Source organism: Squalius cephalus (assembly GCF_949319135.1).
Source record: "Squalius cephalus genome assembly, chromosome: 9".
In the NCBI taxonomy this organism is placed as follows: domain Eukaryota; kingdom Metazoa; phylum Chordata; class Actinopteri; order Cypriniformes; family Leuciscidae; genus Squalius; species Squalius cephalus.
Genome location: NC_137130.1, coordinates 6776355 through 6790466, shown reverse-complemented (window position 1 = coordinate 6790466; position 14112 = coordinate 6776355). Strand labels below are relative to the sequence as shown.

Sequence of the window (14112 nt, the reverse complement as noted above, 5' to 3'; positions counted from 1 at the left end):
ATTTTACAAGGACAGTTTAAACCTTCTGCTGGGGATCATGATGTTAATATCTTACAATATTAGTTACCATTTATTTATTTTAATGACCTCACCAAATTGTCCCACTTTTGAAACAGTGAGGTTTAAAGTGATTTATATTAAGTGAACAATAAAATAAATTATTAATTTACTTAAGTCACATACATTTAAAAATGTGACACGGTTATTATTGGTAGTCAATTATTAATAACGGTTATTATTGTTATCTATATTTAAAAATGTTTCCTGGTTCATATTTTTGTGGAAAACGTGATACATTTTTTTCAGGATTTCCAGTATAGAAAGTTAAAAGAAAAGTATTTATTTGAAACAGAAGTCTTTTATAACATTATAAATGTCTTTATTGTCACCCCAAACCTTTGAACGGTATCAGTTTACATAAAAATATTATGCAGCAAAACCGAATCAAATATTACCAAATCAGTATATTACTATGATTTATAAATGATCATGTGACACATGAGTAATGATGCAGAAAATTCACCTTTGCATCACATGAATAAGTTACATTTTAAAATGTATTAATATAGAAAATATTACTTTTAAATTGTTCTAAATTTTACTGCTTTTACTGTATTTTCCATCAAATAAATGCAGCCTTGTTCTAGTGAGCAAGACTTAAAAAAACTAAACATTTAAAAATCTTAATTACAGTGTTCCAAACATTTGACCTTTAGTGTACTTGTGCAAATACATATTGAGGCCATTGTATTTTTGAAATTAAGAATATTAAAATGTAATAACCTATCTTAAGAATGCTTGCATGAAGTTCATGACTCTGCAAGTGCAAACGAAGAGATTATCCATGCAAACATCAATGTTTGTAGGAACATGTTTGCATTGTTGGTTCACCAAGCCATGCCATCTTCACACCACAGAGTGAGCACAGAGTGAGGAGTAAGGCATCTGTTGATCCTCAGACACTTGCTGAAAAGATAAAGGGATTCGTAATAGAAAAGCCCATTTTGGAGGTTACATTTTTTACAAGTGTCGTGTCATTTCCAGTAGCAGCAGCAGTCATATTGAGAATGACTGCACTTTCAGTAAAAGACGTTGCACTGATATCATGAAAAACAGCTGTGTGTGTGTGTGTTTCATCTTGGCATTGCACACATTTTGGATGCATTGACTGGCCAAGACGGATATATATGCATTGATATACAGTATGTGTGCCCTTTCCAGAACAGGGAAGAAAACGCAGTCACAGATTGGGTTCGTCTGTGCTGGTTTTGTGGGGCTGAACTTTATCACCTTCATCAGGACTATAATATTCATCACATCTCTAAGATTGTCTTACAAATTCCCACAATTCTTCCTAGAACATATCTAATCAATTAACATTTCGCATGTCACACCCGGTGAGGTTTCTTTTATTCACTCACTAAAAGTTGTAAAAGCCGCCAGACCACCAGACCGTCTCCCGCATGGCTTTTCTATTTGTTTCTGAATCTAAAATCAGCCTGCAAACATCTGCAGGTTGATGTGACAGTCTGCTGCAGAAAGGATTTCAGCTTATTAAAGAGTTCCAGGCCATGTGGAGCTGATTTAGAAGCGTCAAAGAGATATACAGTAAACACGTCATCTTAGCAGAGTGAAATATGGCACGGCATATCTTTGATCTGATGTGGGTCATCTCCAGAACCTGGCGGCTGGGTCAGATGGTACCAGATCTGCCCCTGCTGGGGCCTTCCTAGAAATCGAAATGGTATTATTGAGTGGATATACCTGTAAGTCACGAGAGCTTGTGATCCGGAGAGGCTTCGCTGTGCCGCTGGGCCATATGGAGTCTATCTGAAGCAGCGGAGTTGATGGAGCGGGTCAGGCTACAGGGAAACAGGCTTCAAAGTTGGGCACATGTCAATGTCTCTCTTATCCTTTCACTATGAGTTACAGGACAGTAGATATTCATTCTTCACAATCGCCTGATCCTTCATGCTGCTGGAAAATCCCAAAAGTGTTTATCAAAGGCAGGTACTTCAAGAGATAGTTCACCCCAAAAATAAAAATGAGGTCATATACACTCACCTTCATGTCGTTCCAAACCTGTGTGAAACGCAAAAGGTGGATTTTTGGTGGATCGGTTTTCCTCAGATGTATCTTTTGAATATGCCATTTCGGAGGGGAAATTACTGTAGTCTATTCATTTCACCTAAATATCATTTTATGTTTTTTTTTTTTTTGGAGAGCCCCGGTTATCATTTACTGTCATTATATGAAAAATAGCAGACCGATAATCTTCACAAACTCATCTTTTGTGTTGTATGGGAGAATAAAAGGCATACGGTTTTGGTCATAATGGTAAGTAAATTATGAATTTTCATTTTTGGATTACCTATTCCTTTAAATTAATTCAGTCTGTTAGCGTAATAGAGGAGATAGTAGTATTATACATATATGTTAGATAGCATTATACTATATGTTAGTATAATAGAGGAGATAATTCAATTTGAGATTCAATCTACATTAGGATGTTTTTGAGTTTTATCATTGTTGCAGTTTTTACGTTGTTCATTAACTGAAAGTGCAAAAGCGGGCTGACACATTCAACAATTTTCTAGTTTCTTTATATTAGAGAGCATGTATAACTATAATTGCTTCAAGCTCTTTGATTAAGAAGCATTCATGTTGCATTATCTTGAAGCTCTAAAACCATAAACATCCCTCACTGAAAACCCTTTCAGAACGTCCATGTTTTAACCAGAATGGACATGGAGATCAACTGAGCATCCTCAGGGCTATTCTCGCTGGCTTCGTCCCATGTGTCAGTCATCCGTTCACATGTGGATTACATACATAAATCAAAGGGAAACAAATCTTCTTTCTGAAATAAGGCATAATTTACAATTGAAAACCTTACAAATATGACCAAACTGCTGCCTTATACAAAACATCCCAAAGCCTCTTTTGAACACTGGACACTGGTAAAAGAAATCTGACATGCATTATTATTGTCTTATTCAAAGAGACAGTCCAGGCCTGTGTAAGAGAAAAAAGCCTGTGAGGTTTTGCCAAAAGTTCTTCAAAAAAGGCTGACTCCTACATGTGTTTAGGGTATTGTGAAACCTTGGACTTATTCTGGAAAACAATAGGGAAAGGTCTTTCATCTGACTTGAAAGAATGGCGCGAAGAGAAGTCGGCAAATTCATCTACTGTGTGCCACATCTGAAAGAGGTGAGAGGCTTTTTGTGCCATTTTAATAACCATGAAAAAAATATGACCTTAAACATTAACGGGGGACGTTCGGCATAAGGCGAATACGACAATTTAATACATAATGCACAGCTTTCAGTCATAGCAGCAATTGCTAATTATGAATTTAATTAATATAGTTAATTAATATATATAGTTGTTTTAAAAAAAAGTCTGTTAGACAATTAACACCACTCCTATTGAGAAATATTCACAGAAATAAAAAAAAGTGTGACAACTAGCCCCGATGTCCCTTAAAAAATAATTAAAAAGGCATCATTCATAAATAAAACTGATAACAATCATATATATATATATATATATATATATATATATATATAAACGTTTAAATAAAATTTCAACAAATGTAATACAAGCAATTCTTAAAATGTATTTTCCTCATGAATTATAAGGAGATGATTCATACTTTTTTACAAATAAAAAACAATTTTAACAATATTGAACCATATTACACACTGCCAACATTGTAATATTTAAAATGTGAGATAATTATAAAACATTTTTATAAGTACAATGCACACTATTTTACACTTTTAATTTGATTTAAAAAAAAAATGTTATATCTTATAATTACATAATACTTTTTTTTTTTACTGTGCCACTTTACATTCCTTTTCCATTAAAATGTCGTTTTTACAGTTTGAGTCTGAAATAATGTCTAAAACTGAGAGCATCGAACTAAAAGTGTGGTATAATTTGAGTGGCAGCCAGTGGAGAGGTGCAGTGTAACTTAAGACTGGTCCTCCTAGTTTATTAGTCCACCAATCAGAGAGCAGCGCTTCCTCCCCCTCCAGTCACACTAGTATTTAGCATCAGAGACTAGGATAAAGTTTCCCAAAAAATTAGGAAAAAACTTCCTGCGGGAGGAAAACTCAGCCAAGCTCTACTTCTGGAAGTAGAGGCGCAGTCTCGGAACTTTAGGAGGACAGACGAACGGGGGGGAAAACGCACGGATATAACGGTCTAACCACGGATTCAAAGGTGGAGAGCGCGTTTTATCCTCGACCTTCACATTTCTTTAAAAAAGAAATGGAAGAGAGTTCAAGCTCTCCCGTCTCCCCAGTGGACAGCCTGGTGACCAGCGAGGAGGAGTTGGACAGACAACAGAAAAGGTTCGGGAAGAAGAGGAGACACAGTAAAAAGTCGAGCGACGACAGCAGCAGCAGCCCGAGCTCCGTGAATAAACGGAACAAAAAGCCGAGCCCGAGCAGCACTCAGTCGTTCGAGGAGCTGCAGAACCAGCGCGTTCTGGCGAACGTCAGGGAGAGGCAACGGACTCAGTCGCTGAACGAAGCGTTCGCGTCTTTGCGCAAAATCATCCCCACGCTCCCCTCGGATAAACTCAGCAAGATACAGACGCTCAAGCTCGCCTCCAGGTACATTGATTTCCTCTATCAAGTGTTGCAGAGCGACGAGATGGACAACAAGATGTCGAGCTGCAGTTACGTCGCGCACGAGAGACTCAGTTACGCGTTTTCCGTGTGGAGGATGGAGGGCGCGTGGTCGATGTCTGCGTCTCACTAGCAGAGACTCGTCCATATCATGCCAAACGGGTGGGTAGAGAGATGCCAAGACCTATACAATTACTATAGTCTCGAGATAAGTTACTATATTAGTGTCGAGATGTGTAGAGTGGATGTGTGACGGCAGTAGCCTAACCTGCTTTTAGAGAAACCCCAGCTGTTCTGGACCACTGACACTGACAGTTCATTGCAGGAATGCAACGCTATATCCTCGTGACACCCCAAAATTTGTCATTTAGATTTGTTTAGATAAAAGTATTATAATTCTTTAAAACGTTATTGTATATATGTTTTACACGTGCGGTAATTCATAGTTTTATCATATTATTATTACAGATACACGGATGTGTGTAACCTGCAGCAACCAATTCCACTTAAGTAATGTCTATCCTCCTCACTGTAAAAAGTTATGACAGCATGTCTTTTTTTCATTGCTTTAACTCATTAAAAACAGTAAAAATGTTAAACTTTTTTATGTTATACAAGATTCGACTCGTTTTTTTTTTTTTTTTTTTTTTTTTTTTTTTTTGAGTCAGTTTAATGTAATTTGCTTAAATTACTTAAACGTAGTTGTACGTTTTGCCCTCAGGTGAGGCCAAGAACACACAAAAAAAGCATTTTTAATATTTTACTCTTTTTAAAAATATATATATACCTAGGCTATTACTACTTTTTTTTTTTTTTGTAATAATGATTTTATGCTATGGACTAAGCCCTATTTTTTATTTATCATCGTTATAAAATGTCTTCATTAGAGGATATTAACATAAAAGTTCACTATAGGCGACATAGGCCTGGGTATCACGAGGATATTCAAATTATTATTATTATTATTATTGGGTTATTATTATGGCCACACCCCCACAAATCTGGTGTCACAGAAAAGGCCAGAAAGTTCCCTTTAAGTAACATCAGGACATAAACCAATGGCATATGATCTCAGAGATTAATATAGAAATGTTCACTATACAGTGGACAAAATGCTAGGCGTCACGAGGATATCCCGAGGAAATGAATATGGGAAATTTAAATTATTATATTATGCTATGAAGACAAACATACAATCGTAAAGCCCTCTAAAAACACAGAAGCTTGCGCATTTACAGTAAGAAAATGAACGTACAGCACAAAAACAATGAGAATCGGCTGATTCCTCGACTGCTAAAGCAAATATTTCTAGTAAAATCCAAATAGAGACATGGTGAGAACTAGAGCACGAAAAGCTGTGGTAAGCAGGCTGTATTTGTCAGAAATAACATGGAAACAAACGCTGAATTTGAGTTTTTCTCAGTATTTGCGAATATTATCGAGTAGCCTAAACAAATAAACATTCTCATTATATCGTCGATGTTTATGAAACGAATAACGACCCAGCCGTGAGAAGGAAAAATGTCCCTCTCGTGAATAAAACTCATTTCAGCGGGGATTTAGATGAAGTTACAGACCACGTTCGTAAACGTTAAGCTAAAAAAAAAAAAAAGAGAGAGAGACAGAGCGAAATGGAAAAGAATTATGATCCTGAAATGAAAGCACCTGTGTGTGGAACTATAGTTCTAAGGAACGAAAAGATTCTGCTACATGACATCGGGATATGAAGTCCTTTTTGTCCTAACATGAACCTTTATTTTTAAGAGTGAAGGTGAGCTGCAACCATATAACCATGTTTATGCTTCTGAAATAACAGCACACAAAACTCTTTAAGATCTTTAAGGCAAGACTGAAATCTTTCAGGCTAAATATGTGTACAATATTACCTTAATTATTTTTAATTATTATTTACGTTTTATTTAATAAGCTAAATTATGCATGGAGTTCTCTTTCCTTGACAACAAAACAAAGTAATATCCTGTGGTGAAAAGAAAGAAGATTTCCTAAATGAACCTGCACATCTATAAATGAATATGGTCCAAATAACTAGAATTAAAGAAGATGATATAATGCATTAACCAGTTGGATAAATCTCTCTTTTTATGCGCCGGATTAGGCCTCTATCAACCAAGACAACACACAGCTGTCATAAAAATGTTCAACTCAACACTTGTTACAATATTAGTTATTTGTCTAATTGATTCTTATCAATTTATTTGAATAAAGTAATATGTGCTACTGAGAAATTCCAAAGGAAGGCAGGTGTACGGCTTCGGATTTCAAACCAAATGACCTCTTAAAACAGTTATTTTCCAGTGACGTAATTCCACCTGGGATTTGTGGAACATGATTGAACCAAGCCTTTTCCTGTGTAAGCATGTGCTCCCACTCAGAATTAAAAAATGGGATCATTAATAGCTTCCCATATTTCTTTCTTCAACCTGCAGACAAACCTTGAAGTTTAAGGTCTTCGTTGAAAATCCCTGCATTGAAGTTTGAGGCCTTTAACAGAGAGAAGCAGATTTTTTAACCTAAATGTTTCTCACGAATGTTTTTTTTTTTCCCTTCTTCTTCCACAGACTGTTTACTTCCACTAATTTTGAAGACACCAAAGGATTTATTGATGAACCTCTAAACCTCAAAGACGTGGCCAAGGGACATTCAGTGGATACACCTACATCCTCATGAAGGACACAACAAAAGGAACTTTTTATATACTTAGAGAAAAAATACATTGTGTCGTCAAATACATTTAATCTTTTTCACAAGTTATTCTTAAATGTCGCTGTGGTGATAGTACAGGAAGGCCATCTGTTATCTGTATGGAAACTATATTTCGTGTTTGTCTCTAAACAGAAGAGTTTATATATATATATATGAACAAAAAAAAAAAACTATTGTACATAGGCTACCTGTGAGTGTTGTCAGCTTTTTTTAAAGGGACCAATGCAATTTAGAGCAATACTTTCTTGAAGTATGCTGCATGGATGAACGCATACATTTGAATTTTTTTCTATGCAACATTTTCGATTTCCATCCATTGTACATTTTGCTTATTTATTAAAACATATTTTTGAACATTTAGGCTGAACACATTGATTTGCATACGTCCACATCATCACTGCAGAAAAAGAGCGTTCAGATTTTCCCCTTCTTTTGTGCAGGTTCATTAGCCGAAAAGAAAGTCCAGCCAGTTTTACCCCAAAGCTTATAAAAAAGCCTGTCCGCTCTAATAAGAAGAAATCACTGAATCCAGACGGCTGGAGGCAAATTCTTTAACAACTGCAGATAACCGCAGCATTTAAATACCGGACCCCTACCAGACCTTTTCATTTCTCCTCTAAATCTACACCAACGCTCGCAAATCATTTAATTGTTTACATCTCATTTTCCCAGGCTTAGCTTGATAAAATCTAAAAGAAACGACTCCACTGCTGAGGCATTAATGTTTGATAAAAGCTCAGTTGTTCTGTTGGCCTGTTCAAGACTAATTCAACTCTGCTTTTTTATGATATTTTGGAGCTTTAAATAATAAAGGCAAGAACCTTTACATCAGATAGGCATATGTCCTCTATGGGTCAACATGCCACTGATGATTAAAAGAGAAATCTATTTTTTTTTTAAAGAAAGTTTTAATAGTTAAAAAAAAGTTTCAGACATTTTTGATAAGCATTTGTTCCATTTTCAACAACAACAACAAATGATTTTATGACTCCAACAATGTGGGGGTGTTTATGGTTTTCTTATCACATGACTAAACAAATCACTTCCTTTATGCTGGTTATGCAACACTTAAGCTACTTTGATTTCCCAGACAAGAGTGGCTATATTTCAAATGCAGTGTATTAAAACATAATTGCTTCACTGCTTTTTTAAAAAGGTAATAGCAATAAAAGATTGTGCCAGAGTACAATCTTCTGATAAAGAGCTGGAATCAAAACCTCACCTGTGGTGAAAACATGAAATAAATATGTTTCTATTTTTTGGAGCTGTGGTGTGCCAAATTTACCTTCCTTTTTGTAGTTGAGCACCCTCGTTGAGCTTTTTTGCCCGTTAGATGCATGTGCGAGTTCAATATGCCAACATCTTATTTCGCCTATCTCAGGACAGTTAGGCCACCATCACATGAAGTTTTTATCTCCCACAAAATAAAATCAAAAACTAAAAACAGGCAAGAAAAGGTAGCAAATTTGGCGAAACGCCACTGACCCAAAGAGATACACTTACGAGAAAACAGCTGCAGTTTAAAAATAACAGTTCTTAAATATGTGGTGATGGGGAAGCCCACAGAAAAAAGAAAACTGCGGTGAAGAGTGAGAACCAGCCTGTTATATACACACCTCTCTCTTTATTCAGTGCACCTGCGCAAATCTCTGCAACCGCAACGGAAACGAGCTGAACGCAAAGGTCTCGAGAACGGCTACTTGACGTCGAGACGCGACGCAACTGAGAAATACGTCCTTCTGACACACTTGTACGTAAACAGACCAAAAATAATTAGCGTAGGGCCTTCACGGAAAGCAAGAACATTTACAGTATGTAAGCTATACAATAAAATAAAACAAGTTCACACGTCTGTCAATCGCCCACTCTCAACAAACATATTTTGGTTTCTTATAGGCTACCTACATTTTTAAAATCTCAGTTAGCGATGTCCGATTTGTGGAGGGCTCGTTCTTATGAGTCGGATCTTTTATGGAACAGGTCAAACTTGTTCACAAAATGATTGGTTAAGGAATTGTATACTCAAAGGGATAGTTCACCCCAAAATTGAAAGTTTGTCATCATTTACTCACCCTCGTGTTGTTCCAAACCTGCATGAGTTTCTTTCTTCTGTTGAATGAGATAGCCATTTAAAAAGAATGTTGGTAACCAGACAGTTGACAGTAGCTTTGACTTCCAGTAGGAAAAAAATACCATGGAAGTCAATGGGTGACTTCTGTGTTCAACAGAAGAAAGAAACTCATACAGGTTTGTAACAACATAAGGGTGAGTAGGCCTAAATGATGACAGAATTTTAATTTTTGGGTTAACTATCCCTTTAATGATTCGTTCACTAATCTTTTGAATCGGACTGAATCAGTAAGGACAGTTCTCGAATCCGAGTGAATCTTTCGAAATAGCCCATGTCCAACTCGTAATAGGCCGAGAATTACTGATGGGGCAAAAATATGTTTAATAAAAAATGTTTTTACACATCAATTCGAAACGTTGGTTTTAATAAATAGCATTTAATTAAATCATCCAAATATTCAGTCGAAAGATGTAAATTTGAAGTAGCCTATTGTTTAATGAGAAACGCAAATTATATTTAGGTTCAAAATAACTGTTTTTTTTTATGAGCTGAAGTCTGGCAGGAACGAAATTACAATGAATAATCTTATTAATAAACTTTTCTCAGAAAAAAATAAATAAACAGCAACGTGTTTCTACATAAGGCTTTATTAGGCATGTATGCAATGCAATTATATCATGGAGGTGTGATTAAATAAGTACGCCATGACGTAAAATCACTGAATCTTTTTTTGACTGATTCTAAAGAGCCGATTCACGTAAAAGAGTAATTATTAATAAACGTTTTAAAACGATGTGAGAGGCACATGGATTTAAAAATAAATCAAATAAAAGGTTGTGTGTTGAGGGAAAGTGCGTATCCATCAGCAGCATGTTTGATAATGTCTCATTATTCCCGCCTTCCTTCTGAGCCAGAATGCCTCGGGCCACAGTTACGGAGTGGTGCAAGCCCCAGATGTTTCCCGTAAAATGAGACGGAAAAAGCAACAAAATTTTAATTTGCAGTAAAACGGATAAAGTAAAGGTTTACGCTGCATGCGCCGCAGAAAGGATTTCATGTTCAAGCTAATGCCAAGGTTACATTACACTGTGGGGGTGGGCCCTGGCAGGACACACATTTCCTTCTGCTAAACCTAGAATCAGATTTGTAGGCTACCACCCTAGTGGCTTACTTTTACCTTCTGTGTTGATAGTAGGCCTAAACTAGAGCAACTAAAAGACCACAGCTAACTCTAACTTCAGGCTATCTTGATGAAATTTTACTAAAACTGTTGTAAAATGCTGATAAACACAACACACCTGTGACCTCAAATTGATATTAACTCACTAAATTACACTGTAAACAGTTTACAGTGAGCCTAATGAATTATATTAGCATTCTTGACGGAAGAAGTTTTTTTTTTTAAATCATTAATGTCTGCTATTAAACTTAAAAGTATAGTTTACCCCAAAAAAGAAAATTCTGTCAATTTACTCACACTTGTGGAATTCCAACACTGTATGACTTTCTTCAGTGGATCATAAAATAAGATATGCCTCAGTGTCCATACAATACAATTCATTAGGGTCCAGTGATGTTTAGACACCAATATTCTATAATTACCCATGATTTGAGTGACTTATTGGATTAATATTTAAGATTTTTATAATAGCTTATAAGAGCTTTATAAAAGTTGGCTATTTGTAGCTAGAATATAATAAAGTACATTCTTGTGATGGAACTCAAATGATCTCTCCGGATGACAATAAGTGGAATTGAGATGAGTAACAATTTGATCCCATAGAGGCTGATACTGGCCTTCTTGCCTTAAAGCAGCTCCACGTGTACAATATACGAACCCGCAGGACCGGATCCGAGCTCAAGGGTAGATGACGTGGCAATGCAGCACATGTTTGGCCTTAGATCGCATACAAACGTCTGCGCTGAATCACCGACCAGCAGATCAAATCAGGACATGGCTGAAGGACGGTGGATTCAGACGGTGTAACGGACATGCGTTCTGGGTCAGGACATCTACAGCGCAGGTGTGTTCCTCCTGAACAGGTGGAGGGCTGTACACTTGAGAGCGTTTCATCTGGGAACAATAGGTGGATATGCTTACATTTAGTATAAACAATCCAAAAAGCCAGGAGGGGAAGGGATTATGGTGAACAAGAATAGTTCTGGAACGCTCTGGACCTTCAGTACACAGAAAGAAGACACTAAAAAAGTACTGGGAGGTAAGATCAGGACATGCAGGGGCCTGCTGACATTACTGCACTAACTGCACTTTCAAAGACTCTAATGGATTATTCTAACTGCTGAAAATGTCAAAGACCCTACTGGATGTTGGTAACACTTTACTTTTCAGTGTCTTTGTTACATATGTCACATGCACTTACCATAGTAATAAAGGTAAATGGTGCATGATTACATGCCTAACCCTCAACCAAATCCTAATCCTACCCTTACCCTAAGTACATGTACAGTAGTTAATTAATATTACTCTGTACTTAATTACACTGTAACAATGACACCTTAAAATAAGGGGTTACATTTTATTTTAAGGTGACATTGTTACAGTGTAATTCTATATTTAAGTACTGAGTAATATTAATTAACTACATGTACTAACTATAGGATTAGGGTAGGATTAGGATTGGTAATTATGCATCATTTACTGTTATTACTATGGTAAGTACATGTAACAAGGACACTGTAAAGTAAAGTGTTACCATGTATGGCTGTCTAACAACTAACCAACCAACCAACCAACCAACCAACCAACCAACCAACCAACCAACCAACCAGCTATCTGTCTGTCTGCCTAACAAACTCCTGGCAACCACTCAGAATACCCTAGCAACTGCATAGCAACACCTTAGCAACCATCCAAAGTACACATAGCCTAAATAATCTTCAAACATAAAGACACTGCGCTATTATAAACTTTCAGAGAAAGGTTGTCCAGCCATTATTTAAAGTTTGAAAAATTCTACTCATAGTTTTCATTCATTTTCATTACTGAGTGTAATTTCTGAATTTCTTGAATGAATGTGCCTGTAATTTCACTTTGAAATGACCTTGAGCTTTGGGGGGGAAAGCACTATACAAAATTATACTTATTTTATTATCATCCATTAACCGTGAGAAGGAACAGACTTTCAGTCTTCCACTGCCAGCAACACCACCTCTCCCCTCATCCTGGGAAGCACCAAAAACACTTCTCAGCCACAATCATTCCAAAAGCACCCCCCCCCCCCCCTCCCCTAAAATTCCAGTCTTTACACCGCTGGAGAGATTTCCGCTGCTCTTGGAGGCAAAATCAAACTGGACAAGAAAATGGCTTAAAACACTAAAGTGGCTGTAAAAGCTGGTGTGGAGAACACATGCAGACCAGGCTATGGAAATTACCTGTGGACGGATGTGGCACTCAGTGAACTCAATGTTCATCAATGGTTTTACATAATTCTGTATTATGATTCACCAGCATCTCTATTCAGTCTCAGGCCTCTTTGCTCAAAGTGTTTGAGAGATGTATAACATAGGCAGCTGTGAAACTAAAATAATGATCTTAAACAGGACTTTCAAGAGCTAAAAGAGCAGAAATTCTTCACCTTAACTGGATCAGGCAACTTTATATAATAACTTTCAGTGGTTAAACAAAGGTGCGCTCGGCTGCAGAAACCTGATCCCGTCTCGTCTGTGGGTTCATACGGCGGCACACTCGCACACCAGACCACTTTCCTCTTCATTAGAAGAAAGGTCACACCAGGCCACTGAGGTGAGGAGCTGTTATTCTCTCCATTTCACCAAACTATGAAACAAACCAGCGTTACGCCACGTCCTAACCAAGCACGGCACTGGTTTCCAACAAGTCATTTAGTGATCTACACAGAAAGTGAATATGTTGTTTAACTCGATACAGAACATTTTTGATATTTAATATACATCTAAGTAGAGCATTTGGACCAATGAGATTTCACTGTGGGCGGGGATTTCCAGCATGACACCACATTATTACAACACCATCAAATCTCATTGCGTTGTACAGCATTTTCACTTTCAGAATGGACAAAAATTACTTAGAAACCAGTCAAACCACAAAGTGTCAAGCTGCTTTTTGGTTGTCTTAGTCATGGCTGGTTAAGGCAAAAACTCAAGACTCAGCGCCGTTGGTTACGGAAGTATTTCTTTCATTAATTTTTTCCCATAGGGATTTTAAAATAGTCTTTGTTAACTCTAAGCCACCGCCAGCGTTTTTGACCATTTTCACAAAAAAGTCATGGCCTCCAGGATATTTTGTTGAGTGAATATCTGAACATGCAATATATACAAAGAAAGCCCTCTGCTTTCAAAAAAGAAAAATGTAAAAAAAATAATGTATTCTAGCTTCATACATTGTTTTTTATCAACACTTGAATGAGGGTAAGTTTCATTAAAAAAGCAACAATTTGAGCAAAAAGCTGAGAAAAACGTGTTTTTGTCAAAGTCTACGTCTGGATGGGATTCAGAACAATGATCAAAACAGATAGATGGAGTAGATTGAGTCCATCAACACCCCCAAAGCTTCACAGTCCTATAGCTCGTCCTTGGTCGACATTTCATTCAGTAACATTAGGCCGTTTTGATTTATATGCTGTTTACTGTTGGTGATCGTGTTAAAGGAACACTCCACCGTTTTTTGAAATAGGGCTT

The 14112-nt window shown here is 36.8% G+C and overlaps 1 protein-coding gene across 1 annotated transcript; it reads left to right on the top strand.

Moving 5' to 3' along the window:
* The first annotated feature begins 4082 nt into the window (after positions 1-4082).
* twist2 lies at positions 4083-7724 on the top strand. The gene is made up of 2 exons (XM_079880989.1): positions 4083-4802; positions 7220-7724. The coding sequence occupies exon 1, from the start codon at positions 4279-4281 to the stop codon at positions 4771-4773; it is 495 nt and encodes a 164-aa protein (XP_079737115.1). The 5' UTR covers positions 4083-4278; the 3' UTR covers positions 4774-4802; positions 7220-7724.
* The last annotated feature ends 6388 nt before the right edge of the window (positions 7725-14112 follow it).

What these genes read in the sequence shown, in the direction of transcription:
- twist2 (XM_079880989.1), top strand. Translation starts at nt 4,279, where the DNA reads ATGGAAGAGAGTTCAAGCTCTCCCGTCTCCCCAGTGGACAGCCTGGTG.